The sequence below is a fragment of the Poecilia formosa genome, unplaced genomic scaffold, assembly GCF_000485575.1.
Source record: "Poecilia formosa unplaced genomic scaffold, Poecilia_formosa-5.1.2 Scaffold18, whole genome shotgun sequence".
In the NCBI taxonomy this organism is placed as follows: domain Eukaryota; kingdom Metazoa; phylum Chordata; class Actinopteri; order Cyprinodontiformes; family Poeciliidae; genus Poecilia; species Poecilia formosa.
In genome coordinates, this window is record NW_006799957.1 from 2,483,120 (window position 1) to 2,510,500 (window position 27,381).

General features: G+C 38.7%; 2 protein-coding genes across 19 annotated transcripts in view; both read right to left on the bottom strand.

Moving 5' to 3' along the window:
• Positions 1–1,578: 1,578 nt before the first annotated feature.
• On the bottom strand, positions 1,579–10,214 carry hp1bp3 (heterochromatin protein 1, binding protein 3). 3 transcript variants are annotated; one of them, XM_007546994.2, is made up of 13 exons: positions 10,100–10,214; positions 9,605–9,685; positions 9,093–9,252; positions 7,833–7,901; positions 7,561–7,717; positions 7,332–7,475; positions 6,426–6,485; positions 5,531–5,670; positions 4,968–5,058; positions 4,671–4,830; positions 3,355–3,466; positions 3,123–3,275; positions 1,579–3,016 (listed from the first exon to the last, which is right to left on the bottom strand). In XM_007546994.2, exons 2-13 carry the CDS (start codon positions 9,669–9,671, stop codon positions 2,440–2,442), a joined length of 1,890 nt encoding a protein of 629 aa, XP_007547056.1. In that variant the 5' UTR covers positions 9,672–9,685; positions 10,100–10,214; the 3' UTR covers positions 1,579–2,439. The 3 variants fall into 3 exon arrangements, with proteins under 3 accessions (XP_007547056.1, XP_007547057.1, XP_016524416.1); XM_007546995.2 differs by lacking the exon at positions 10,100–10,214 and adding an exon at positions 9,763–9,927; XM_016668930.1 differs by lacking the exon at positions 7,833–7,901 and having other exon boundaries at positions 10,100–10,213.
• A 2,129-nt stretch (positions 10,215–12,343) lies between these two features.
• eif4g3a (eukaryotic translation initiation factor 4 gamma, 3a) overlaps positions 12,344–27,381 on the bottom strand; it is a 57,262-nt gene continuing 42,224 nt past the window's right edge. For 10 of the 16 annotated variants that reach the window (XM_016668925.1, XM_016668924.1, XM_016668923.1 and 7 more), the window contains 19 exons: positions 27,051–27,206; positions 26,743–26,940; positions 26,455–26,601; positions 26,144–26,380; positions 24,115–24,219; positions 22,306–22,444; positions 21,888–21,994; positions 19,786–19,876; positions 18,715–18,832; positions 18,408–18,631; positions 18,102–18,214; positions 17,702–17,874; positions 16,591–16,716; positions 16,401–16,482; positions 16,037–16,135; positions 15,488–15,634; positions 14,669–14,750; positions 14,407–14,553; positions 12,344–13,357 (listed from right to left, as the gene is read on the bottom strand). In XM_016668925.1, the coding sequence (XP_016524411.1) occupies positions 13,176–13,357; positions 14,407–14,553; positions 14,669–14,750; positions 15,488–15,634; positions 16,037–16,135; positions 16,401–16,482; positions 16,591–16,716; positions 17,702–17,874; positions 18,102–18,214; positions 18,408–18,631; positions 18,715–18,832; positions 19,786–19,876; positions 21,888–21,994; positions 22,306–22,444; positions 24,115–24,219; positions 26,144–26,380; positions 26,455–26,601; positions 26,743–26,940; positions 27,051–27,206 (2,673 nt within the window). In that variant the 3' untranslated portion in view covers positions 12,344–13,175. The remainder of the gene's footprint in view (positions 13,358–14,406; positions 14,554–14,668; positions 14,751–15,487; positions 15,635–16,036; positions 16,136–16,400; positions 16,483–16,590; positions 16,717–17,701; positions 17,875–18,101; positions 18,215–18,407; positions 18,632–18,714; positions 18,833–19,785; positions 19,877–21,887; positions 21,995–22,305; positions 22,445–24,114; positions 24,220–26,143; positions 26,381–26,454; positions 26,602–26,742; positions 26,941–27,050; positions 27,207–27,381) is intronic. The other 6 variants (XM_016668929.1, XM_007547007.2, XM_016668928.1 and 3 more) reach the window with 1 other exon arrangement.

Consider the following 27,381-nt stretch of genomic DNA (forward strand, 5'->3'; position numbering starts at 1 on the left):
GAGTCATAATGTTCTGGCCTCTGTATGTTTGTGGGATTTCAGGTGCATCTCTAAAACTTACATTGTCGTCGAAACGGTAAGTATTTTTGCAGTTATTTTAAAAAGCATAATCACAGACATACATATTTCAAGTGTTTATTTTAGTTATACATTATTATGACTCAGTCAGGATCGCAGCTTCTGAGCTGCATGGACACATCATAGGCATGCCTCTGTCTTCAATCACATCATTTACACATGCTGTTAAATACAGACAATGCCGACTGGAAATCATTTTTATGCCATCGATTTGGTGTGGTGTCACTCATCTTCCTCTTTGCCTTGTAAAATGTCGCGGCAGACAGTTGCTCTGGTTTTGGACTTAATGAAACGCGGTGGACCACAGCCAGAAGTCATTGCTGCCCAATAATCATTAACTGTGGAAACCTGGACCCTGCCTCTCCAGTTTTCCTCGCCTTAATAATGAAATGCAAATTTTACCCTTATCTGAAAATGGGACTTTGAACCAGTTTAACAGTTGAGTCATTGTCTCCTTAGTCTAGGTAAGATGTTTTTGACAATGGTTCAGGAGTGGCTTGACAAGAAACTGCTACAGATGTAGCAGAAGTAACTATGGGTTTGTTCCCAGACTTCTGCTACACCATTTTCTTTAGCAGTTTTTCCTTCCATTCAACCTTCCATGAATATGTTTGGGTGCAGCTAAGTGGTTTCTTTATGAGCTTTTGTGGTTTACCTAATTTTGTAGAGGGTGTCACTCACTATGTTTTATAAATCTTATGTAAACAAATAATCAAAATTAACAGGGATAAACATAATTTATCACCATTTCTAATGAATGAATATATCTTTTCATTTTCAATTCAAAGATAATCTTAAAATGCTACACCAAGATCCAATTTCTGATACAAACCAACTTTATTTTATAATTACAGAACGAGAACGATGCCATAACGGATTCCTCGATGTTTTTTCTCTCTACTTTTTCCTTCAGGGTTCACCACTCCATGTTTGTGATTTGCATATTTAACTTGGCTTAGGTTTTATGTCAGATGCCCTTCCTGACACAGTCCTCCACATTCATCCAAACCTGAAGTGATTCCAGGCACAAGGAATTGCTTGAACTGGCCTGTCAAAACTGTTTTGATTATGTGCAAGTCAATCAATACACAGGACTTAAGTCACAACGTTGGACTGCTTTACTCTCATTTAAAATTATTAATAATAAAAAAATAGTTTGCCTTCAACTAAATTTGGACACTGGAGATTTTGAAATAGTTTATGATTGAATGAATAAGGACATTTCTTGCTAGTGCTAAAAGACATGTCTTTAGAATAAGGTTACATTATTTAAATGTGGCTTATTGCACTTAAAAGGTAATATTGAGTTGAATGCAAGGTTAAATTAAAAAAATAAAGTGAAATAAGTAAGATTCAGCAAAAATCATGGAAAATAACAGTTAGTCTGAAAATGTGGGTCACAAATCTGGGGACAGATTGATTATCTTTTCTGCTCAAAGACACCCAGAGAGCAAATAAGATCCAAGCAGCTATGGTGGCTTACAAAAAGAACCAAACAGATTACAAATATAGCCATTTTATTAATGACTCAGGGAAAAAAAGGATAACACAGGGAATACATGCATGCAGGGTATGTGTGAGCTGGTATCCTCCATTTCTTACAACACAAATTTATTATAATTTGGAACTAAATAACAGCTGTGACGCTATTAAAACCAATGTATATGCTTGATTTTACATACAGACATATTAATTTAATTGTGATTTCAATATTAAGTGCTTTTTTCTTCATTTAAAATCTTCAACAGGGCAGCTGGTTGAACATGAAACGTTCCCAAAAGTATAAAGATTACAAATATGGATAAGATTTCAGACTCCAATCCTGTACTGGCCACACTGTACAGGATTGGAGTCTTAAGACACTGGACAACAGACTAAATTTCTCTCTTTTATAGAGCAGCAACACTGACACTCTAAGGTCTTTAACCTCTTAATAATAATAATAATTAAAAAAATAAATCCGACACTTCCGCCTTCGAAAGAACACTGAACTCTCTTTTGTTGGGATCAGGAATGTGAGCCACCAGCACTGAGTGGATGAACACATAAAAACAGAAGTCAAGACATGGTTCTAGTTACAGTATGGTGAATTTTGCTATGCTTTTCCAAACTGGCAGCTTTAACGGCAAGACTAACCAAGCTGTTCTACACATCATGAATAAAAAAAGGACTTCAACACACCCTCAATGCACGGGTAACGTAACTGTTAAGATAATGTTCTTACTCTACAGTAAAAAAACAAAACAAAATGAACGTTAAAACTACAGCCCTCTAAAACAGAGAATGGCAAAATAGAGAGAGCATTGAAACAAAGCTGCAGACTGTTCAGCACAGCCCAGTTTCTGGAAGGCGCTCATGGGTTCAGTATCTTCCTCTCTTGGACTTTCGAGTGGACTGTTTGCTGCTTTTCGGGGGGGGTTTGAGGTCAGCCTTCTCGGGAGGCGATGGTTGTGCCTTTTTTTTGGACCCACCTCTGGCCGCCTGCTTTTTGGGCGCGGGCTCCTTGGGGGACGGCTCTTCAGCTTTAGATCGCTTCGATCCGCTTTTCGTCGTCTCCTTTAGAACTTTCGGCTCCTCGGGGTAGGACTCCTCGGTTTTTACCCGCCTGGAACCACTTTTTGTCGTCGCCTTTTCAACTTTGGGCTCTTCCGGGGATGACTCTCTGGATGGGGGTTTCCTGGAGCCTTTTTTGCTTAGCTTTTTAACAGCTGGTGTTTTAGACTTTCTTGAAGGAGCCCCTTTCTTCACAGGTGTTGCTTTAGGCGTTGATACAGTTTCCTTTTTAGATGGGTTCCTTCCCGATCTCACAGGTTTCTTGGCAGGCGACTTCTTTGCAAGTGCTCGACCTTTACCTCCAGCCTTCGGCTTACTGACACTGCGGGGTTTCTTGGCTGGCGGAGGGCGCCGAGCCTTAGGTGGAGGCCTCTTATTATGTGTCCTAAGAGTGATTTCAAGAGTTAGATGCTGCAACAAAAAATGTAAGCTTACTATGAAAAAAGAAAAAACATTAAAAAAAAATAAAATAAATTCTGGCTTATATTTACCTCTTACGAATTGGAGCCTCATCTTCCGACTCTTCTTCCTCAGATTCCTCTTCCTCCTCCTCATCTTCTTCATCTGAAGAATCTGTAAGCCGCTTCCGCTTAACTGGTTTTTTTGGAACGTCTTTAAACTTGTCTGGATACAGAGTGGTAGGGCTATGACAAAAAAAAAAAAATCTACGCCTCAATACATTAATATAATTGATTATTTTATATTTTTTAAATTGTGGTTTACCTTGGATAAAATGGAAATGAGAGCTGATAAGTCCCTGTGAAACCGTGACCAGTTATCTGCTCCATCCAGCCCAGAACTTTACACTTGGTCAGAGTCCTCCTCAAACTGGCCACTGAAGAAGAGAGTTCCCATTTTAGTGACAACATATGTCTCTTTAGGTTGTTTGCAAATTTATTTTAAAGGTGACCTACAATTATGCTTCCAAGAACAAGTTTTGTACAGCCCATAGAACCAGCCAGACATGTTCATTACATTTTGTTTTCACAAAGTCATTTTTAGATTTTAGTTTCGAAAATTTTGCCTATTTTGAGGTCCTTTCAGAATGAGCCTTTTCAGGGCCTCTTGTTACTTTATGTCTAAATAAGCTGCTGCTGGGCACACCACCATACTCTCAGTTTACACTTGCATGCAAAAATGGCTGCAAACGGTTGTGCAATTATACAACCATACGTCTTTGAAAAGCAGAAGTTGGGTCTTATGCACAACCAACAAAAAATGCAGCAAGTGGTTTTGGAATGGCAAGTCAACAAACAAAGCACTGGCCTTTTCCAGCACATACAGAGGTGAAACCAGCTGACCAAACGTCCTGGAGCTCAGCTTGGGTTGCTAAGTACTGGACAGGGGTTTGCTCAGGTTGCTTGGCAACAGGCTGTGCCTGTTAATAGCGATGTTGCATTCCAAAGGTTTTTTTTTTCAGACACCATAAAACATAAAAAAACAGCTGCTTATTTATTGTTTTTAACACTTTGTATTCAGAAGCAGTAGAAACCCAAATGGAAGTACAAAATCATGTAAAATGTAAATTTTACATAATAGGTTGCCTTTAAGTTCCAACCAAAGCTGGAACTAAGTTTATTGTCCACTAAAGCAAGATTTTGTGTGACACAATGCAATTTAAAAAAAAAAAGAAAAGGAGTGAAGACTTATAAGGAAGTCTCACAATGCTCACTTTACAATGGATTTCTTCAGATTAAAACTGGCTCTGCATGTTTTGAGGCTGATCAGCCAATCAGCACCTGTACACATGCCTGAACATGCTGAGACTTTATGAAAGCTTTAAGTAATAAAGTTTGTGAAGCAGTGGTCTTCCTTGAATGCATGAAGAAATCCTCTTTGGTTGGTGTAATGCATTTGACTGATGTTGAAATACATGTTTGGTTTAAGTTCACCCTCATCTATGCAGGGATTTACTCTAAGAATCCTTTAGGTTTAGTATCCATACCAACAGTGAAAATATTTAAGCATGTAATCCTTTATAAGTTAGGCCAGCAGGGCGTCCTGCTGAGGACTGTGAACATGGAGAGAGGGGAACTTACCCAGCAGGTTCTCCTTGACGTCCTTGTTGGAGTCTACGAGATATTTGCGTAGGGATGTAGTGCTGCAGGTCTTGGGCTCATTCATAGCTGTGATCGCAACTGTGATGGCATCTTCCAACGTGCCGCCTTTCAGCTGAGACTCTTTGGCAGCTCGCTTCAGCTGGAAAGGAAACAATACAGGAGACATGAACAAATAACTTTGACAACATTTGCATAATAGAACAACATTTTTTCAATAAATAGTTTCCTTTGGAAAATACTAACGTGGTGAGGTTAGAGGAGTGTTTGGAGGTTTACCTGGAAGGTTCCTCTCGCTCCTGTCCCTGTGATTTGCTCCAGGTGTCCTTTCTCTACCGCCCTTACCAGGGCTGTCTTCAGTAGATCAGGCCTTAGACAAAAACAAGGCCATCAATTCAACTCCAAGGACAATTCTTATACTAAATTCCCATCTCCCCTATTATTCCATTAGCTATAATAGTGTGATTAATGAGGATTTGGTTCATCAAGAGTTCGATATATTGAATCAATTATAGCAACAGCCTGATTTATGCAACGTGTGACAATATTTAGGTCTTTCATGGGCAAAAATGGAAATGTAGATGAGTAATAATGTTACTCTATAAGACATGTTTATGTTTCAAATATATTCAGGTGTTTTGGAGCTAGGATGCATCCATAAACTAAAGTTTGCAGGACAGTGTCTGCACAAACGGAGTTGGAGATCCCTGTAACCACAATTTACCAATCTTAATTTCCTTTGAAAAGGAGATTTGTAATAATTGTAATATGTGGCTTATACTGGACAATGTGGAAAGCAAAGGTTAAGGAGAGCTGAGCACCCTGAGGGATCCCTGTCACACCTGTTTTCAATGTTGAAGTTGGGGAAGTGCTGCTCCAGATATTTCTTGATCAGATTATAAGAGGCCTCTTTGGGCTCACAGAGCCGAGTGATGATGAGAGGAAGGGCGTCTCCCAGAGACTCCTGCTTCGGAACGCCTTTCTAGAAACATTGTGAGGCAGAGCAGAATTAGATCTGACCGCAGGTCAGTGCAAGACGAGACCATACACCATGTACTGACAAGAAGTTGACGAGAGTCAATTTTGAGTAACTAAGTCACACAAATATTTTTCTTCCCTCTAAACAAATTAAAAATGTTTCACAAATTGTGTTTTAAAGACTCTGCAGTCAGTACCCAGCTTTGACCAGCCACCATTTTGTTGACTAATTAATACTACATGTTATCAGCATAACTACAAGATGTAGTAAGGCTTAAAGAAATTATTGGTATACCACAACGGTATAACAGTAACTGGATGATACTTTACAAAAGAGATATTGTGATATATTGTGGAACAATATATCAACAGTTTGAATTTTATGAGATCTCATGCCATAAAATTAAGATGAGATTATTGATGCAAAACAAACAACAAAAAACACTTTAAATGTATTTTTTCAAATCAGGAAAGCACCATAAGAGTTACTAAGTCACACCAACATTCTGCTGCAATACTTAAAGCTTCTTGTCATCTGCTGCCACATTGAAGTTTTAAGGTCACCTAGAAGCTTTACTTGGACCAGAGTGTGGGAACTTTTCATTCTCTAACAGCTAAATATAAACATGAACAAATCTGACTTTAATGTGGACCCAAAATAGGCAAAAAAAAAAAAATTGTTTAGAGAACTTGTGAGACAGCACAGTTTATTCCAAAGAAACAGTCCAGCTTTAAAAGGAGGCTTCTACAGTAACACACCTTAGATTGGGGAGGCGCTTTTCCAATGGCGAAGGTTCCTGAAAGGCCTTTACCCTTCAGCTGTGAGACAGGAAAAACACAATGAGGATTCATTTATAAGCCTGTGACAGTTAGCCCAAGGTCAACCACAATAGAATTAAAAATAAATATTTGCAACAAATTAGAGGCTTAATCTAAATAAGTGAAGACTGTAAGGATGGACAGAAAGTGGACACATAATTGCATGAAACACCTAAACTCATTTTAGCATTAATACAGCGTTGTAGTATTTGCACCCCTACCACATAAAGCAAGGGATCAACCAAAAATAAATAAGTCTAGTGCTACCTGGAGAAATGAGTCGTGTTCTTTTACCAAAGACAAAAAAGATGTTTGTCTTAAAAACAAACATCTCATGCCACTCCATTTTTGTTTACATTTCGTGAAGAAGTTGTGATCAGCGTCTTCTTCAAATGTCTTTCTTTTGTTTCCTTTAATAGTTCTTGGTGAAGTGTAAAAAACACCTTTAGCATAAGCTTTTCAAGACTTTATTTTTGTGATACTTTTTGAGATCTTTTAACCCATTTCCTCATAAAAGTAGGTTCTATTGATTTTACAGATCTGGAAGATATGAAGATTGAAATATGACAAGTGAAACTAAACTAAAGGTTTACTCATGATTTGATTTAGAGGTTAATTGGGTGTTGGGGGGGAAATTACCTGTTTCACACAGAGACAGGTAGGTTTGGATAGCAGCGCTGTCCCTTAGCAAATTAAATAATATAAAAATTACATTTTTTTATTGAAGTTATTTTTGTCCGACATCAAATCAGTTTGATAAAAATAAATAAATAAAAAATACACCAATCTACAAAAGGGCACAACCCTTTTCAAAAGCGCTGTAGGAGAAGTTTAAAAACATGCTACCTGTTTGATGGTGCCCTTTTCCAAGTGTTTCTTCATTGATTTCTTGATTAGAGTCTTCTTCTTGTGAAACTCCATCCCTGGGTATTTTTTCAACATATATTTCATGACGGATTGGAAGGACATCCCAGACCTGTCATTGGAGGACTGCAAGGGAAACAAAAAGCATTGAAGGAAACAAACGTTGCCAAGAGACGACCAAGACCAAGATGAGCTCAGAGTTGGTACACACCCCTATAGCTTCGACAAGGACGTTTTCCACTTTGTTCTGCGTGCCTGCAAAGTTGGACACGGGGATTTTTTTGTGTGTGGTGACGCTAGCCCATGCAGGAATTGTCCGTTTCACCTTCTTGGATTTGGATTTCTTATGCTTGACGCCATCTTTCATCCTGCCACCAGAAGGAGCAACACAAGTTCAGTGAAGGGGTTTGGGGTGAGTGCGGTTCAAGCGATATTTCACTGTGATCGTTACCACCCTTATCCTTATCTTTATCACATCCTCACCTTAGAAGGAGAACATAGCAGTGTGTTGAGCACTGTCCAGCCGCGCAGTCCTGGCATTTCACATTATGTCTGTTTGTCACCGGCAAGAGAGACAAAATTAAGTTTCAGAACATCGGTCTCAATGACCACAACGGTAATTTGAGCTGAAATGCCACCAATCCAAGAGCTGATAGATGCAGAATTACTTATTGAAGTCTGGGAGAAGAGGAGGAGGAGGAAGAGGGTAAAGTTTACAAAAAGAGCTCATCAAATATTACCCAAGTGCCTTCACCTAACAGTTTATGAACTAAACAAAATTACAGCTAATATTTCCAAGAGTTAATTGTTGTAAAGTTTCCATAAAATTTGCACTTTACTTTTTTTTTTTTTTAAATGGGTAGCATGGCTGTAAAGAGTTAAAGATGTTTGAAATATTACAGGTGTCCAGGTGCAAGTAATCACTGCTAAATCTTATTGTAAAGCTAACGCTATCCTCTGTGCACTTTAAAGTTAAGTTCAATTTGAACTGTTTTATCATTTTATAACCCTTTGTTTGTTTTTAGTGAGACAAACTTTTCCATTTGCCCAGGGACATTGGATGAAAAACAGCCCGTTGGCTCATTCTGATGCATTTACAGCAAAGTTAATGTACATTGTTTCTGCCAAATAAATAAATATATTTAAAAACAGGAGTGTCCTAATGGATAACAAGGCTTAGTTTCAGCACATTGTACATCAGCTTGTTTTTCAAAGTGCCACTTAGTGGTTTTGTTGTTCCAATTAAAAATATTTTAAACTTTACAATAAGGCAGACAGTCAAGCATTTGGGCTGAGACTGCAGACCTGCCAACTTGTAAAACGCAGAATAATCTGTTCTACTTGAAAAAATAAAATAAAAAAAACCAAAAGAGAAAAATCACAAGGACGCCGATTGATGCTGCTCCAAAAATAAACTTTTGTTGCATTGAACTGTGCAGTGACAAACCCTAGTGGACAGACACTTCCTGTCCAAAGAAAACAAACCAAAGAAAAAGGACATCGTCTTCTCCTCCTGGACTCCTCCAAGACTGTGAGCACATCCGTCAGTTTGACTAATCTAGTGCAGGGAAATTGTTGTGGCTGTGACAGGACCTCACATCTTTTAGGAATGGGACACTGCAACCATGTGAGCAGTCAGCTGTCATCCAGCAGAGGTAAGGATAATTCAAAAAGATAAAAGTGCTATCAAAGTGAAATATCGCAGGGTTTTCACTTGCAACCCGGGTCTAGGCCGTAACTCACTCTTTCCCGTCTCCAGTTTCCTCCTTTGTCTCCAGGGGTCCGTCTTCTGCCTTATCCGCGGTCTCTCCGTCGCCCGATGCCTCCCCCTCTGCTGGGGCAGCTGAAGATGCAGCCTGCTCCTTATCAGCAGGGGGCGACTCTTCAGATGACGCCTCTTGTTCTTTGAAGTCAAAAAACAAATAGAACAATGAAGTCACAGCAAATCTATATTTTTTGCAGTAATATAAACTAACTGAAATGTATACAAGACGTTGAACAAAAAAAACTAAAAAAAAAAAAGGGGGGTTCAAAAGGGGTTATTCCATTTGGTGAAATACTGTTAATGTGAATGTTATAGACTGTAAAGAAAAATGTAAATAGTGAATAATAGCACCATGTTGAAGTTAAGATAATAAATCCTGAAACGGAGTAGTGTGGGCCGCGATCTTAGTGAAATATGCGTGGGTGGTGCTACTCAGGGGTCCACGGATTGGGGAAGGGAGGGGAAGAGGGATGTCCGACCCCGGCCTCACCTTTCTCTGCAGCCGCAGAGGGAGCCTTCTCCTGGGTTGGAGTTGCGGCTGCTCGGCGAATCGGCATCACAGACGATTATTCTGAACGAAAAAGGAGAAGCCATATGCATGAGCATGAACATTTGTTGATCTGCGTGCTTCCAACGAGTCAAACCCACTTCATTCATTTCCTCCACCTGAAACTAGAGGTGCAATTCGCCTCTTGCGAAAAGCACGACCCCCTTCCAATTCCGCGTCAACAACCCCTCATATCCGCCAGCTTTACACAAACCCATCCTGTCCGCTCCCAACAATGAGCTGCAAGATTTTTTTTTTCCGCCACATTCGCCATTTTGTCCGTGGGGTTGGGAGCACAGTAATGGCGTCGCACAAGGCACATAAAATTCATTTCAGCTGCACGGAGCAAAAACTCCACAAGCAGCGGCTTTTCCGAGCATAAAATCGATGCAAATTAATGTTCAGCAAAAAATGTATTGCAGCGCAAAGCAAACTTACCTTTCACTGCTCTGCTGACAAGTGATATAGCTTCAGGTGAGATTTCTGCAGGATCCTTTATTTCGATTTCTCCGTTAACGAGCCCCGCCCCACTCGGACCGCTCATGACGTGCGCTGTCACGCGGCACGTCAGAAGATTCAAATCATAACAACAACAAAAAAAGTGCTTTTATGGCTGAAATAATAATAAAAAAAAAATAATAAACTGCCGTTTTTTTTCTAATAATCACGTACAGCCAGAAATACGGTTTTAATATGACAGTTTAGCTGCAGAAAAAAAATAATAATCAGAGCATTTTCCACACATTTTAACAGTGTTTTGATGTGGTTTTTGCCTGGGCTTTTTCAAGGTCTTTGAACGTTTCTTACCTGGTGACCAGACTGCTTGGTGCCCAACACAAGCAATATACTAGCGATGCTTGAGATTTTTACTGCAACAATTTTTGGCAATAATTTTTAATTTCCCTTTGGGGGTGAATATAGTGTTTTTTGTATTTGAATTGAAGACGACAAATATTAATTATTCCAACTCTTATTCAGTTGGAGTCATTAATAGGTCAGTGTCAAATGACTTAAAACAAATAAAGTCCACTGAAATAATTTACAAGTTCCAGACTGAAAACAGTCGTTACAAAAACAAACAAGCATATTTTTAAAATCCAAACATCCCCAGTGGTCTGTCACAATTTCTTTTGGACAATAAAATTAAGAAATCATTCTTTTCTAACTTATTTCCCAGAAAGACTCTCTTGGTAACCATCTTTATCAGGTATCGGATCTGTTTGTAGAGCTAAAAGTGAAAGAAAAAGCCTTGGATCAAGGCCTCCCAGGTCAGAACGGATAAAATCAGAATCGGGTTCTGATTTTATCAGTGAACCACTTTTGATGTAGAAGAGTAAAAACTTTAGTCAGACATCCCCACCCTATGTTCAAGTCTTAGCCCAGTCACCTACAGCAGAAACTCATTTCTGTCGCTTGTATCTGGAATCTCGCATGATCCTTATTTCACCATGCTCACAGGTAATAACTGCAACATGGAACCATTAAACCAAGAGCCTTCATGTCAATACATGTAGAACAAGACAATTTTCTGCTGGAGACCAAGTGAAAACCACTGTTCTCAAAATGTTAAAATGTTAGATTTTTTGTCAACCTAAAAACACTTAAAGCTGTATTAGGTAATTTTTATATATAAAAAAGTTTTTTCACAAATTTGTTAGAACTGCCACTATGTCCTCAAAGTAGAAAACAACACAGATAATCTGTGAAAAATAACTGAACTCCCCTGCCTCCTTCCTGTGGTCCTACTGCCATTTGCAGAAACGCACTGCTCCCAGTAAGAAACAACCAATCAGAGCCAAGAGGAGGGTCAAATTCTACTGTCAGGACATAGTGAGAGTTTTAAAAATGTGTATAAAACATTTCTATTTAAAAAAAAAATTAAAAAAATCACCTACTGATTTGTGAGAACATTGTTTGGAAGTCTATATTATTTAAAACCGTTTTTTCCTGGATGTTTATTAATAAGACTTATAAGGGTGATATTACAACAGAATACCAAGATAAAACTAACTGTACCCTGGTCATAATGTTATTATACTAACTCTGTTTTATCAGAGTTAAAGATCTGCATCTTCCATTCTGAAGCTTTCAAACTGATTCTTCCCGTAACGAAACACGAAAGTAAATATGTACACAAAGGCATATTTATGAAAAAAAAAAAAAAAACTAAAAAAAAAAAAAATGATGATCAAGTGAGACGAGCCCATTAAATCTTTAAAATATCATGATTTTTTAGACACAGCTCCTGATAATTATCCATATTATGTTATTAAATTAAAATGCGTCAGGACTTCTCTAAACCCAAAGTTGCTACTTTAACTGATTGTATTGAAGTAGGAGGTTGAAAAACAAGAACACGCTCATTGTTCATATTCTGGATTTGGTGCGAACTTGCACTTAAAAATTGTCGCTTTAAATTTGCTAACAAGCCGTCAAGAACCTCCTTAGCTGTTCCGTTGTTTAATGGTGTACAGTAAATATGTAGCAGCATATTTAAGAAATGAAAACTCATTTTGTGACGTAAAAGTGCCTCTGACTGAGTGGAGATTAAATTAGGATTTTCACTGCTGCTCTTTTCTCCATCCAAACCAGAATCGCTGCAACCTGAACGCACCACGCACCCTGCAGTCATCAGAGGCGACCTCTGCAAGCCACACCTCCCACAACAATGAGTCACAAGAATCAAAACCTTTTAAATACATTTTTTGTCTTTAATGTATTTACAAGCTTTACTCTGCTCTGTAGGTCGGAAGAAGTATTACAAGCATCTTGTTTTCAGCGACCCTGGCCATTAGCTTTTGAATGCTGAACTTTAGTTCTTTATCACTTTGTTCATCTGCGCAACTTGATAAGTTCTGATTTGCATCACTTCCTAGATGCATATTTTCCCTCTCTTGAGGTGCCCATAACAACGCAGAGTGAGCCAAGGCTGAAGAAAATAACTTCCTGGTAATGACAAGATGACCTTTGACCAACAGAGTTATGAGTTCTTGTCTATTCACTCCTTTCTTTCATTTCTGCTTCCCCTTCATCCTAAAATAAAGATGCTTTTTACCCTGTTCTCAACCAGAGTGAAATCCAGGGAGGATATTTATCTCACAATTATTTTGTTATTATAAGCAATTATATTGTTATTTCTGTTGTCGTGTTCTTGTTGTGAGCATCTGCAAATGTTAAATAATTTTTGTATTTGCAGTCCTTAAAAAAATAATAAATTAAGGAGTCCAGAACCTATTTATCTTTAAGTCTCTTCTTAAAAAGTAACAAAAAAAGTAAGTTAAAATTTAAAACAAAAATATTTTCTATGTATGATACAGTATTTAGTGCTTCCACCATTGGAATCCAAACTGAAGATGGCGGTAGGTTTCAGGACTGTACCGCAGGGGGAGGGAAAACAAAACAAAAACAAAGTTCCAGCCGTAAACACGTCGCCCTGTCCGTGCAGCCACTTGAAAAATTTGTTCTGCTGTTAAGGATGCCGTTCCACTACGCCGTGTCCCGGGAGTCGCCCTCGTCAATTATCCTCCGACTCCTCCTCGGCTTCCCGCAGCCAGGTGAAGAATGCGGTGACGGACTTGAGGGCCACGCCCTTCCCGTCCTGCTCGGCAGGGTCTTTGCTCGACTCCCATTTGTAGAAAGCGTCCTCTGAGATGACGTCCTCGTCATACAGACAGTCGAAGAACATCCGGAGAAGATCTGCAAGAGAGCAGAAACGCTGCTGTCAACCTCCATTCCCTCCCACATCTTCCCTCCATATCTATGAACGATACATGCTTTATAAAAATATTTTATTTTAATCTTTACGTTAAAGCTGCAGTATGGAACTTTTATAAACAATGTGCTTTTTACAACTGTCACTATGTCGTGACAATATAATATGAGACAATCAAAAGAAAAAAGAAAAAAAAAGAGCTTCTCTGCATCCGTCCTGCTGCCATCTGCAGAAATACATCTGCAGTCAGAAACAACCAATCAGAGAAGGAAGTAGGCAATAATCCCCGTGTTCCTGCTGCTTACATTTCCTTCTTTCTCTTTGCTAAGCTACAGCTAGTCCCCACAGCAGAGCTTGTCATGAATGCTCAGGGACGTTTCCATGGCTACCGATTATAGTGGATAAACACTTTCCCTTTAACAGTAAATTGTTTCTCTGTTATTGACACAGCTGCGGTGCATGCACAAGTGATTGACAGTGCTAAGACCCTCCTCCTGGATCTGATTGGTTGTTTCTGACAGCGTGGTGCATTTCTCCAGGTGGCTGTAGGACCACAAGGAAAAGGTAGAGCTCAACTTCTTCAATTTGTGATAGTTTTAACAAATATGTAAAAAAAAAACATGCGCATAAAAATTACATACTGCAGCTTGATCCGGAAACATATCAACCAGGTTGCGGCTGCTTTCCTTTCATTAAAGACCATAAGACTGAGGATGTTTTGTTTGTGTTCCTGTTATTCTAAATATTAAGGGCTATTACACATTCTTCATGCCCAAAACTGAAAAAGATGTTGACATTTTAGGAAGTGGTATTTGAAACAAACTATTTTTTTACTTTCAAGTCTGTACGAGCCCCATTTTGTGCTTTTTGATTTTATAAGGTAAAAGGTAAATAACTGTAAAGCGTAACACTGAAAACTTTATAGTTAAGAGCAGTTTTTATAATATCTATAACATCTGTGTTCAGTACTAACCACCCTCTTAGGTTTTAAGGATTAAAACCATGGCGGTATTTGCTTTGTTTGAGCACTTACTTGGAGGCTGATCGAGGGAAACGATCAGCGCCTGAAGTGCATAAAGTGCTTGCAGCTGTCGCTCAGTGTCTGAGTTAAGGTACTTGAGTAAAACAGGCAACCTCTTCTGGATGATGGCCGTGTCCACACGACAGTTAGGGTTCTCATCTGTGGGCGAAGTGCAAGAGGCAGAGTTGATGCATGGAAAGCTGCTCTGCTTGGAGTTTGGCGCTGCGTACATGCAGACATTAACGAAGATGCGTCTCTTCGTTAAAGTGCTTACCTTTCACTGCTGCTTTACACACAGCCGTCATCAGAGCCCTCAGGAAGGGGGACGAGCTCGCCTGGGACTCATCCAGGTTTGCCTGGTGAGAAGAACAAAATCAGCTCAGTTAGCTCATGCCACTAACGAAAAGGAAACTAGCTCAGCAGCAACAACAAGAACGCATGTTGGAAAGAATGCTTTAAAAAAAATAAAAATAAAAAAATAAAAAACACGTGTTTATATTCGGCTGGCTGACTGCGCTGCCAACTCCATGTTAAACTTTAATGGAAGCATTAGCGTTAGCAGTGCTCTTCAGACTACAAAAAAAAAGCACTTAAAGGGGATTAAATAACTGAAGTACATGTGTTAGAGTGTGGCTGATGGAATATCACAGCTCTTCTTTAAGTACTTGATAGAAATACAAAAAAAAAAAAATTGACTTGGCTCCTGCATCTGTTTCCATTTCTGGTTTCTTCCTCTCAACCTGTGCTTGATCACAAATAGTGTTTGATCTCTTAGTTAAACTTTTCTGAAGTAATTTTGCTGAAGCAACAAATCTTACAGTCAGGTATCTTCAACATGCATCATGACCGGTGTTAATATTTATGCACTGTGTAACATTTTCAAGCCTTTGTTTTTTAAACAAAGTATGTTTTCAAGATGAATAATTTTTAACTAACTGACATCATAAACTGAATTTTTGTCAATATGATTTTGATGTATCGGAAATAATTCGATATAAATGGTAATCAGTCAAGTATGAGATTGTATATGTTGTGAATTGGTGTAACATAAATAAACTGAACTGGACTTCTGGGTGATTTTCAAGTGGCGTACCTCTACCCAGTCGAAGATGTGCTCGTCGCTCGCCATGTCCTCCAGGAGGAGCTTCTCTAGCTGCCGACTCAGCTCCTCTGGAGACAAGATCCTTTTGGCCTGCACCTCCTCAGGACTCGAACCTTCAGACTGAAGGAACTGGAGTTTCTGTTTGGAACAAAATAAAAAGGAGAGTGAAGTGACAAGGATGAGACGGACATAAAGTGTCCGTCTCATCACTTTATGTCTGAGACGGACATAAAGTGTCCGTCTCATCACTTTATGTCTGAGACGGACATAAAGTNTGAGACGGACATAAAGTGTCCGTCTCATCACTTTATGTCTGAGACGGACATAAAGTGTCCGTCTCATCACTTTATGTCTGAGACGGACATAAAGTGTCCGTCTCAGATGAGCGAATTTCCATTCGCTCATCTGAGCGAATGGAAATGGCAAAAGACTTAAACCAGTGAAATAAAATAAAAAAATCAATAAAAAAAAACAACAAAAAACAAAACAAATGTTTTCTCAGGTGAAGGATCTGCAGCTCCTCTCTTTTTCCTTCCAAACCTGTTGTGAGATGAAATCCTGGACTTCCTCGCCTTCTGGTAGCAGGTCGGTCCAGTTCAGGCCCGATTCCCTCCACAAAGATCCCACATTCCTATGGCTCTGTTAAAACAAAACACAACATCATCCATTTTTTCTGTCTGGACTGTGTCTTGTTTACTACACTTTACAATAAATGTATAGTAATTCAATATAGTAGAATTGTAGTAAAACAAACTAAATGCTATGAATGAAAGTGCATATCACAAGGTAAAAACTTGATGGTTTATTGTAGAAAATTGTTCATTATTTTGTTATAACTAAACATGCTACAAAAATGAGTGCAGGCGACATAAAAAAAAAAACAAAAAAAACTTATGCTGCTTACCATTTGTTTGCATAGTATGTGCAGTATTTCAGATATTAAGATCCCAGCTCTTCCAACAGGAAGCAAAGGTTTGCTTAATTCACTATAAACAAACAGAAAGGGGTCATGAAGGTTATGTAAAAAGGTGGAACACAGAGAAAATATGTACTCTCTTTCTGGATAAACATGTGAAACATTCATGCAGGATCACCTGAAGAGCTCTCTCATAGAGAAGCATCCGTCCTTCAGCAAAGGGCTGAGCAGCTCAGCCAGGTACAGCCATATGTGGGGAATGTCGATGGCCATGTCGTCGGCCAGCTCCAACGTGTCTGTAAACCTGAGGAACCACAAACAGCAGCAGAGCTTAGAAAGAGAAGGTTCAAACTGAAATTAAGATGGAGAAATACACACTTTTCAGAAACCATCTGAACCATTACGATTACTTTGGTAATCCCCGTTACCAAACTAATCTGCATTAGTTTCTACCAAAATGCTTACTAATCTTCTTGGGGTTTAATTTACAAAATATTGAAATAGTCGTACAAAATATGGGATAATTTTAACATGAACTCAATATGTACAAAATAGTAAGGCTTATGTGAGACCTTTTTACAAAAAAACATATGAAGCTGGATTAAAAGAAAAAACAAACAAACAACAGGTTATCAGTGCTCCTAAAAGGAAGTGTGGAATTTAAATCTCTGATGTTTTTATGCATCTTATTCCATTTGTGAACTTTTCTGTCGACAACAGATTTTAGTGCATGCCACAAGTAAAAAAAAAATTAACCTTTTCTCCTTGATTTTTTCATAATAATGTATAACTTTATACATGATTTGCTGAAGAAAAATATATTCAGTGCAGTAATTAAGTTAAAACTGTACAAAACAGATACATTTTGGACTTATTATGAAAACACCTTTGTCTATAAATATGTTCTACTCAAAGCTTAAATGGCTTCACCAGGTTCAAATTCACTAATGGAATGTCATTGTTATTGCATTTAAGGCAAAAAAAAAAAAAAAGTTTATTTTTTTTATTTAAAAAGGAATTAATTTTTTTTGTTTATGTGCATCTGTTAATGCATTTCTAATACCATCTAAAAAGGCTTAAGTGGTTAAAAAAATATTTTGAATGTGACATTTAATTATTTTTTTTTATCCGGTTAATCATCAAAATAATCAATTGCTAAAATAATCCTTAGTTGCAGCCCTAATATGTACAAAAATATATTTTTACTAATTTGCAGAAACAGTTCTGGTGCAAACTTATGCTGTGCTGGTTTCCCTCTAAAGCCTGAGGCCTGCAGCAGGTGGACTGACCCTCGGTATAGCTGTGCTTTGGGCAGCATTCCCTGCTGCACCAGCTGGAAGAGGAGCTGGCCCATGTGGTCCCGTGTGATCTGACTGCGCTCCAGGGTTGACTCCACCCCGACGCGCACAAAGATGTGCAACTGAGAGCCCAAGTCCAGCTCGTCCACACACTGGACAGCCTCCTGCAGGAAAACGAGATATCATCATCAAAACAAAAATGAGCAGGACAAACAGGACAACTGGAACTGGAGCAGATTACACGGGAATGAACCCTGAGAGCTACAAAATTATTCTAATGACTGCTGGTCAGGACTGAGCCTGAAGGCATACTGGGCTTTGAAGGAAACGTTGACATAAATCTGCAGGAAAACACTCCGTTTAACTAGCAGTGTGTTGAATTCAGAGCTACCTTGTAATCGTTTATGTGCAGAAACTCGTCAATAATGGACTTTGACTTCCGTTCGATCTCCTCCTCTGACCGGGCAGGCCTGTCTGGCTTCTGAACCGCTGGCTCAGGTTTCACTGGAATAAGAGCGACATTCAGATCAATGCTGGGTCTGCTCTGATAAAAGCCACATAGAAACACACCGGCCACATCTTATTCTAGCAAAACAGAGTCTGTTAGTGAGCCATCTTGTTCAATATGTAACTACACAATGACAAAACAACAATCTGCCGATTTTAATCACATTAGAAAAAACACCAGTGTTCTCACCAGGTTCCCTGACTTTGCTGCGCTCCGCCTCGGTCTTGTCCTCAGCGACGCTCGGCCTCCGGGGTTCTGCTCCCTCCCGCTCTCTTCGCGGCTCCTCCGGGTTTTGAGTCTCCAGCAGCTCTTTGGAGCTGCCGCCCCTGACGAACGGGCCGGGCCGCGACGACGACGACGGGGCCGAGATCAGCGGCTTTTCGCTGCGTTCTCTGACCGCATTGTTCCGACTGCTGGGAGGTGGAGAAGAAAAGGTCAACAGAGCGGAGGAAAACCAGTATCTACCAGTTTCAGGTGTGGTCCAGGTGGGTTCTACCTTCCCAGAGTTCTTCTGGAGTCGTAGTCGGGGTTCTGTGGAGGCGTGGTGGAGGGCTGAGGTAAAGGTGTGGACTGCAGTGCAGAGAAACGGTTCAGGCCGGCGGTCCGAGATAGTTCTGATGGTTTGGGAATGAAAGAGAACAGTGACAAAAATCACAATAAAATTGCTTTTTTTCCCAACCAATTGGCAAAAAAAAAAAGGGTTGGAAAAAATTTCCCAAAAGAAAAATCAAACCCCTTTCAAAGAAGGTCAAAAAAAAGTTTCAAAACTTTCCAACAACAAAATTTGGAAAATAAAAAAAACATAAATGAACAGTTTTAAATCACTATTATATAACATAATTTATGACTGTTAATAATGTTTATAACATAATAACATTATAAAACTGAGAAAAGTAAACTAAAACATAGCAAAATGTTATGTTTTGTAATCTCTCACACACACCTGACTGTCAAACAAAACACATATTTAACAAAAAAAGTCCCCCAATTTCAATCATTTTGTTTAACACACAAAACACAAGACAATCATTGACCCATTAGGGATAATAAACAATTACATTGAAAAAATCCAAACAAATTGTGTTTCTGCTCATATTATATGAATATTAGGTGAGAAAAATGTGTGAATGAAAATATCTGCTTTCAATTAAAATAAGATTTTCCAAATTTAGGCTTTTAATCAAACTTTTATTACAAAACTGTGCAGTTTTGAAATCAAGCACTTTCAAGAACTTTATACAGAAATCAAGCCTTTTCCAAACCCTGAAAAAAACAAACAGCTAATTGTAATTCTAGCATTTTTAAGGATTTCTAGCATTTGTACAATCCCTGTAAATTGAAAATGCATTTAATTTATTTGTTTTTTTAAATTAAACGGAGTTTTGAAATGTTGAGGAAAAGGTTAGATATTCAGAATTTTTCTAGTTCCAGCTAATGTGAAAATAATCATGTTAACCTTAACCACTGGGTCTGACTTGAACTTCATTTCACAACTGAATCAACTTATGCTGCATGTTTAGTTCAATGTTTTAAATCTTGTTCGTTTTTAAGTTGGTTGCCCTCTTACCCGAGTCGCTGGCTTTGGCCCCTCCACTGCTGCCCTTCACCCACGTGACTTGAGCCCGAGGGCCCAGCTGGATCTTCTCATCCATCTGAGGCTGTGAAATCAGTTTTTGTTACATTTACTGTGGGAAAACATCAACAGATTAAAAAAACAAAAAAATTAAAAAGCAATGAGAATGTTCAGCCAGAGATCTAATGATTTAAAAATGAAAATAGTTGAAAACTAACCAAAAGGCCCCTGAGAAAGCATTTAAAAAGCAGAAGTTAAAAAAACAACAAAAAAAAAAACAAATGTCCCCATAAAACTTGGAAAACTTGGGAGGTCAAGAGAGGTGCTAATTAGCCCATAAATCCTGGAAATGAAATCAAGAAGTTGTTACAGTCTATGGTCCAAAATTAAATTTTATTTTTGTTTTTGGTCATTCAGTACCCAATCCATCCAGCAGAGGAGGCAACTAAATGCACTGCAGAAGCTAAACCACAATAATGCAGACCAGATGCAGACCAGGGAGCCTTTAAAGAACAGTTCTGTTCCACAAGACACATCCTGTTGGTATGGAAACAGTGAATTATATTCTGCCAAAAGAAAAAAAAAAAACATGCAGCCCTGAGTGGCAGCGGAGGACAAACGCTTAATGAAGGCGAGACGTGTCGCGACATGACAAACTAAAGGACAGTGCAGAAACAGTTCAACAAAACATCAGCATTGGCTTGTTACCGAGCAGTTGGATACTTTCTTTGTTAATTAGTTTCTCATTTCATAACTTTAAATTTAAAATTTCACTTATGTAGTGTTAATGAATGCATAACAAGAAAATCTTCTGTTGAGTCTAGTGTATAATTTCAAGTCAATTAACAACTTTGCAAAGTTTCTCTTACTTCAATTTCAGAGTAAAAAGAAGAAAAAAAAAGTCACTCCAAAAATATTGAAGCATTTTTATTTCTATTACAGAGAGAGAGACTATGAGCTGGAAAGACGATTCTCTGCCTGCATAACATTTTTACAGTTTAACATTTTTATACTATAAAAATCTTGCATGGATTATTCATGTATAACATTTTTGGATCTTCTTGTCAGAACCAGAATCAACATCTTCAATAATCTGAGCTGCTGTAGCTTTTTTTGTCGGAGCACACATCTCCGCTTCACTTCCTGTATTGTCACCTTCCTAAAAAATGGCTACAGTCATTTTTTTACCAAAGGTGATTTATGCAAACCTCTTTATTGCCAACAGATGAGTCAACTCTTGTCAAACTTGCTCAAAGTCCTTTACTCGTCCATCGGCACCTGGATGTAACTTATCGGGCCTCCGACTGGATAATTACTGCAGGGCAATTATCTTTTAGCTGGCAACAAGCTATTTAACCCCAACTGATCCAATGAGTCACTTCACTTTTTTTTATGGTCATGGAAAGATGTTGGTGTGTTTAGGGTCAAATGAGGAGACTGAAGACTTTGGGTAAAGAACTGTCTAATGCAGTGGATTGGGTCTGAACAGCTGTAATTGACAAGCTGTCCCAAAAGATATTTTGATAAACGATAATATTGTCATTTTGAGACCATTTTCAAATAATATATTGATAAGGGCATGATAGTGCAAGTTTGCCCGTTCAAAGACTAATAAATTTTAATTTTGTAAAGAGCACTTAACACTGGAACTGGAAGACATTTTAAATATCCAAAATAAAACCCAACAACCAAAAACTATAAATAAAGTAGAAATAAAAATGGAAATATTTAATTTTAAATATGGAATATCAGAATGGAAACATTAATTATCAGAATGGAAATGATTAAGCTTATTTAAATTTATCATTCGATTAATTGATTAACTGTTTATTAAAACAGGATTAGATGCATGTTTCATGCCAAATAAAAAGTGACATGACTGTTCAGACTGCAGATCAGATGTGCATCCGAATTTAGTACCAGATATGGAAATGGCACAAACTTGATTTTTTTGGGGGTGAAAAGATCAGAATCTGGCCGTTCAGATTGCTGTGTAAAAGCTGAATATGGGTCACATTTGGGGAAAAGAAAGCGGATTTGGGTCGAATCTGCCGGCTGTGTGAACCCAGCCTGTGAGCCTCAGGCGAATGGCTCACCTTGGAGATCTTTGGGATCTTATTGGGGTCGATGGTCCTGCTGTTCTTTGTCATGGGCACAGTGTTCCAGGTTTCCTCTTTGCGGGATTCCCTCTGCTCTCGTGGATCTACGTCACCAAACAAACACGCCACAAACAGGAAGAGAAAATAGAATTTTATCATGAACTCAATGATTCTGTGATATTGTACCTTTTATACAAAGGACATTTGAGACATTTTCCACAGTTACTGTCGCATATGATGAAATATTATAAGTCAGGTGACAGATGGGAGGCAGTGGGGGGGCTTCCTGTCTGCTGCTGGGCACAATGGGATTTCTGCAGGCTGTACGGACAGGAAGTGTGCCTGCATGCCTGCAGGGTTCCCGAGCCGATGTGTGAGTCTAAGCTTTAAAGAGGATTCCGACTACAGGACTGACCCGGCCGTCTCTTGCTGTCTTTGGAGAGCAGCTGCTGGTGAACCTTTCGCTGCTCTTCCTGCTCTTCAATCTTGGCCTCCTTGTGGATCTGCTCGATGGTCTTTGGGCCGGAGTCGGCTCTCCTCGACACCCAGTTGTGCTGTAGAGGAGACGGCACGACATTTAGCTCCAACAAGGCAGCTCAACATCAACGCCACGATTAATACTCTAGAGCTGAAACGATTAATCGGATTAATCGTGACAAATCGACTACTGAAATAATCTTCAGCTAATTTAGTAATCAATAAAATGTCAACAGCTGGTGTATGCTCAAAAAAAAGAAAAAAAAGGCCATTTTGCTGGAAGAACACAGTTATTAAGCCGTAACTTCACAAAAAATACATACATTTTGCATTTAAGATAAATGTCTAATTCACCTGGTTCAAATTCATTCTCTCTCTCTCTCTCTCTCTGTCTATAAATCATATTAGGCACCTTTTGCATCAAATTATTCATCAGTTAATTGAAAAAACTAAAACAAAAGAACATCTGAATCTTCTGCTGTATTGATGCTAAGTCAAGGAGAAAGGACTGATATTATGATATCACAGCAAAATATTAGTATGTCTTTAGCTGCAGATGCCTCCTTTGCTATAAATATTCTAGCGTACACTAATGGAATGCTTTGTTATTGCATGTGAGGCAAGAAAAAATATATTTTCGTATTAAATTGTTTATTTGCATATTCTAATGCATTTCTAATATTGTATAAAAACGTTAAGTGATTTAATGAAAAATCTAATGAATAAGAATTTTTTAAAATCTGATTCATCAATTACTTGTCAGAATAATCAATAGATTAATTGATTCGTAAAATAATCATTAGTTGCATCCCAGATTAAAACCTGTTCAATGGCTGCCCAAAGTAGTAATCTTACTTTCTTAAATCATTAAACTGGTTGATTATCCACAAATCAATCTAAAAAGTTGAAGACTTTTCAGACAAAGAAAGTAAAAGGCTCAAGAGCCATGAATAATAATAAAAAAAAGAAATTCCATGTGTTAAAACAACGAGCAGCCACTGACTAACCAACCTGAACCTGTTACTGTTGTTGAGTTGATATGAAAAAGTAAGTGTTAAAGCCCCTTAAAAAAAGAGGATGCTAACATATACAGGATACGCTTTCATTTTTCATAAATTAATTTTGGCTGATGAAGCCATTTTTTCTAGTTACTCTTAATTAATGAAAATATTTCTTATTTTAATCATCCGTCAAGAATTTCGAATGGGAAACTCCCTAAATTAGCTGTCTGAGGACATAAACTGAAGGGTTGGTAGGTTTTCCTCCTTAACTACTTTGTTCCTTCACATAAATTATTTTATTACATTCCATTTGCTTGCTTGTTTAATTTAACTGGGCCCATGATTCAGGGTTTCTTCTCACGATTTTTTTAATGCAGTTACTGCACCACATAACTGGTTTAATCATCTGATGTTGCTCATCTTAAACGTGACAGTAGATTTGAGCAGATATGAGCAAACTGTTTTTGCCACTGTGCCTCTGGATAAAAGCCCATCACTATTTTTAGAATACGATTGGGAGACTAATCAGTCTTTCTCGTAAAAGAGTTGAAATTTGACTCGAAAGCTGATGGCACACAATAGGTTCAGCACAACATGACCTGAACAGTCAAGATGACATTCCAATGAGCAAGAAAAGAGAAACAACGAAACAAACCTATGCGGGAAAGAGCGCACCATGAAATCTGAACGAACGTATGAAACTTATCTATGAAACTAAAAATAAAGTACCAGAATGACACACTCACCAATCTTAGGTCTATAACATCCTGGAGCATAAACCGTATCCTAGATGATGTCTTCCGCTCCTTGACAATTTTTTCCATTTGGTTGAAGTACTGATCCATGCGAGGCTGCAGAGGAAAATAAACAAGTGTTGGGATGGTTTGAAATGAGCTTCTGTTTGATTAGGAAGGTGATGCCAGAAAATAAAATCTTCTATGGATGTAATCCCAGGTACCTGATCTGGGTACCGACTGAGAGAGTCCTGAAGAATCAGGATTATGAGTTCCTGATACCTGCTGTTCCTCCCGTGAGAGAGACAGACGCATTTTGCACTGGCCTTTTTTTTTTTTTAAACCCTCGATTATTTTTGGCATGGATCCCAAAACTGATTTACAATTTCTAAAGATTATGTTTGTTTATCAAACCGTTTGTTCTGCTGAGAATACAAGGTTTTTTTTTTTTACTTTTTACAATAATTATAATATTGCAATAAAGCTCCAGCCTCTTGTCATATAATCTGCTCTGGTCAGATATTCGGACTTAAACAAATGTTACAGAGTTTTACAATGTGCAAAACAAAGGAGTATTTTCCTTAGATCTCTTTTCTTTAATTTTGGGCTGAATTATTAGCAATCTATATCAAAACAGAGATAAAAAAAAAAAACAAAACAAAACAAAAAAATATTTTGCAGGAAACCGCCAGGAACAAAATATGAAATTACTGAATTCTGTAGCTGTTTGTGTCTGCTCAAGTTTATCTTTAGAGACAAGCGAAGAAGCTATGAGCCTTTCAGGTGACAGAGTAAGCCTGGACTGGACAGCAGAAACTCCAGCCAAGATTAAATATTTTATCACTTTCAAGAAAAGGAAGAACATTAGAGATTCCAGAAACTGGAACGACACTGGTGACTGAGCGGTAGGGTGTCCTTTTACTGCACTTTAAAACATATGTATGGCATTTATTTCATTGAATTTTACAAAGGACGTGAACAGGACTAACTTCCTCCCTGTGGCTGTTTTGAAATGACTGATCAGACAGAAAGTCCTGATCAGATCGTCATCAGCCAACAGCCATTAGCAAACACCTGGTGGAGCTTATCATACAAACTACTTCTCAGTTCAACGCTCCAAAGAACAGATGCAGAAAGGATAATGTAGGAGCATTGTTGTGGTGACGTGTTGAAGATAGTGTGTCGGAAAGAGTAGGAGCTTCTTAAAGAGACAGAGGCCCAATTTCAAAGCATCTAATTGTGAAGTCACATTTCTTTTAAGTTATCTGATATGTATATAAATATATAATATTTTTATAACAGATGAAGTTAACAGTTACTTGATTGTGCTATAAAATGGCAGTAAGTGCCTAGAAAATACATAATACTACCTTTTAAAGTACTGACTAGTGTTTAAAAAACCCTCATCACTCAAAGATACAGAAGAATAGTTGTATAAATTAAACAGGAATGACAGAAAAATATTGGCACCATTTACTGACATTTGTCCAATTCATTTTTCTGTAACCTGGAAACACTTTTCAGAAGGAACACTGATGCAGCAAAGCAGGTCTAATTCACATTTAGTTTCCATGCTGTTGTGAAGATAAAGCACATCCCAATGTAAATGGTACCCAACCACTACTGGATCAAATCCTACCACAAACCTCACTTTTACGTCTTTAAAACCTTAGGAGTCCAACATCCAAGCTGCAATAAACACACCAATGGCACATCTCGTCAAAAAGATTATAGGTGGCATAATGCAGTGTAGCTGTTTAAGAGTAAACTAATCCCAAATGAAAAGCTAACCTGACACACAGAGAACAGTGTGTATTTTTGCTCTGTGTCCAACAGAGATGCCAGGCATGTTTATGGGAACACGAGGTGCTTTTTTTCCCCAGTTGTTTAGAACATTTCGGGGCAATTAAAGTCTGTTAAACTGAGTTACTAACCTCCACACTGTAACTTTATAGTATTGCACCGACAAGGGGTTTCAGTCGAACGGTTTAACCCTCAAAGCTAGAGCAATCTAGTATATTTCTTTAAACCTGCCGCTCACCTTGGCCTTTTCAAAGTCCAGGTCCTTCCCAATGGTGGTAAGCAGCCTGCACAGGCACTCTAAAGACTCCTCGTCGTGGTTCTTCAGCAGCTTGACCACGCAGTCATGCATGATGGCTTCGGTCAGCATCTTGAGCTTGAAGAGCTCGCCGATGAACTTGATGTTGCCGATGGAGCGCCGCCTGGCCTTGTCCTTGGCTTCCTCCAGCTCCTCCTGAAGCCGCTCGCGCTCTGTCGCCTGACGCCGAGAAGGACAAACATCAGCCCCAGTAGCTGGAAGCGGATATAGAAAATGCTAATGAGAAGACAAACCGATGCAGCAGAGTCCAGCTCTTTCTGCTTCCTCTCGAACACCACGTCGTCTGCCTTGTCTTTCTCAAACTCCTTCTGGCAGCGATTTAGCAGCAGTTTGCGAAAGTTTACAGTGGAGTTGGGTTTGTCTGTCATCTGCACTTTGAGCTGCATAGAAACAACAGATAAAAGTCGGATAAGGGAAACCATTTGACTTGGCGTCGCAGCAAATAAGATGCAGTACTCTCCATTCTATTTATTTATTTTTTTGCTATACACCTATGTTAGTTGATTAAAAGCATTGCTCACCGTAGCTAGGCACCGACACATTTGTCCATAAGCCACAGAGAAGCTGGGCTCATCAATGGCCTTCTCAAAAACCAGGTCGATGACCCCTTTGAGCCTCTCCTCGGTGTCAATGGTCAGATCGGTGACCTGCTTCATCAGCTGGTTGAACTTTTGTGGCGTTAGCTTGTTCAGGATGCTTCGTACCTTCCTGAAGAGCTCCTGCAGCAAAAAGAAACAAAAATACCCGTAAGGGAAGCTTGAGTTCAGACGTTAATGTAGCTTAGTGTTGAGCATGTGTTTGAGTTGTTTGTGTTGTTTTGTTTTCCTGCCTGTGTTTTCTGCGTCTCTGGATCCTCTGGAAGGCCCTCCCTCTTCATGCCGGGCTTCCAGGCGTTCTCTGACTTCTTCAGCTGAACATCGTCGTTGACAGACACGTTCACGATGATCTTCCTGGGTGGAGGCCGGCGTGTCCCCATGTTCATCAGCTGTGGATGCAGAAAACACATGGGCAGGGCATTTATTGTACCGTTTATTGTGAAAAATTTGTTATAAGAATTGTGATTTATTGTAATCTATTGTTATGATAAATTACAGTTACTGTTCAAAAAATTGATTAAAATTTTGTTTCCTATTTTCTCCTGTTTTTTTTTTTTTTTCCCA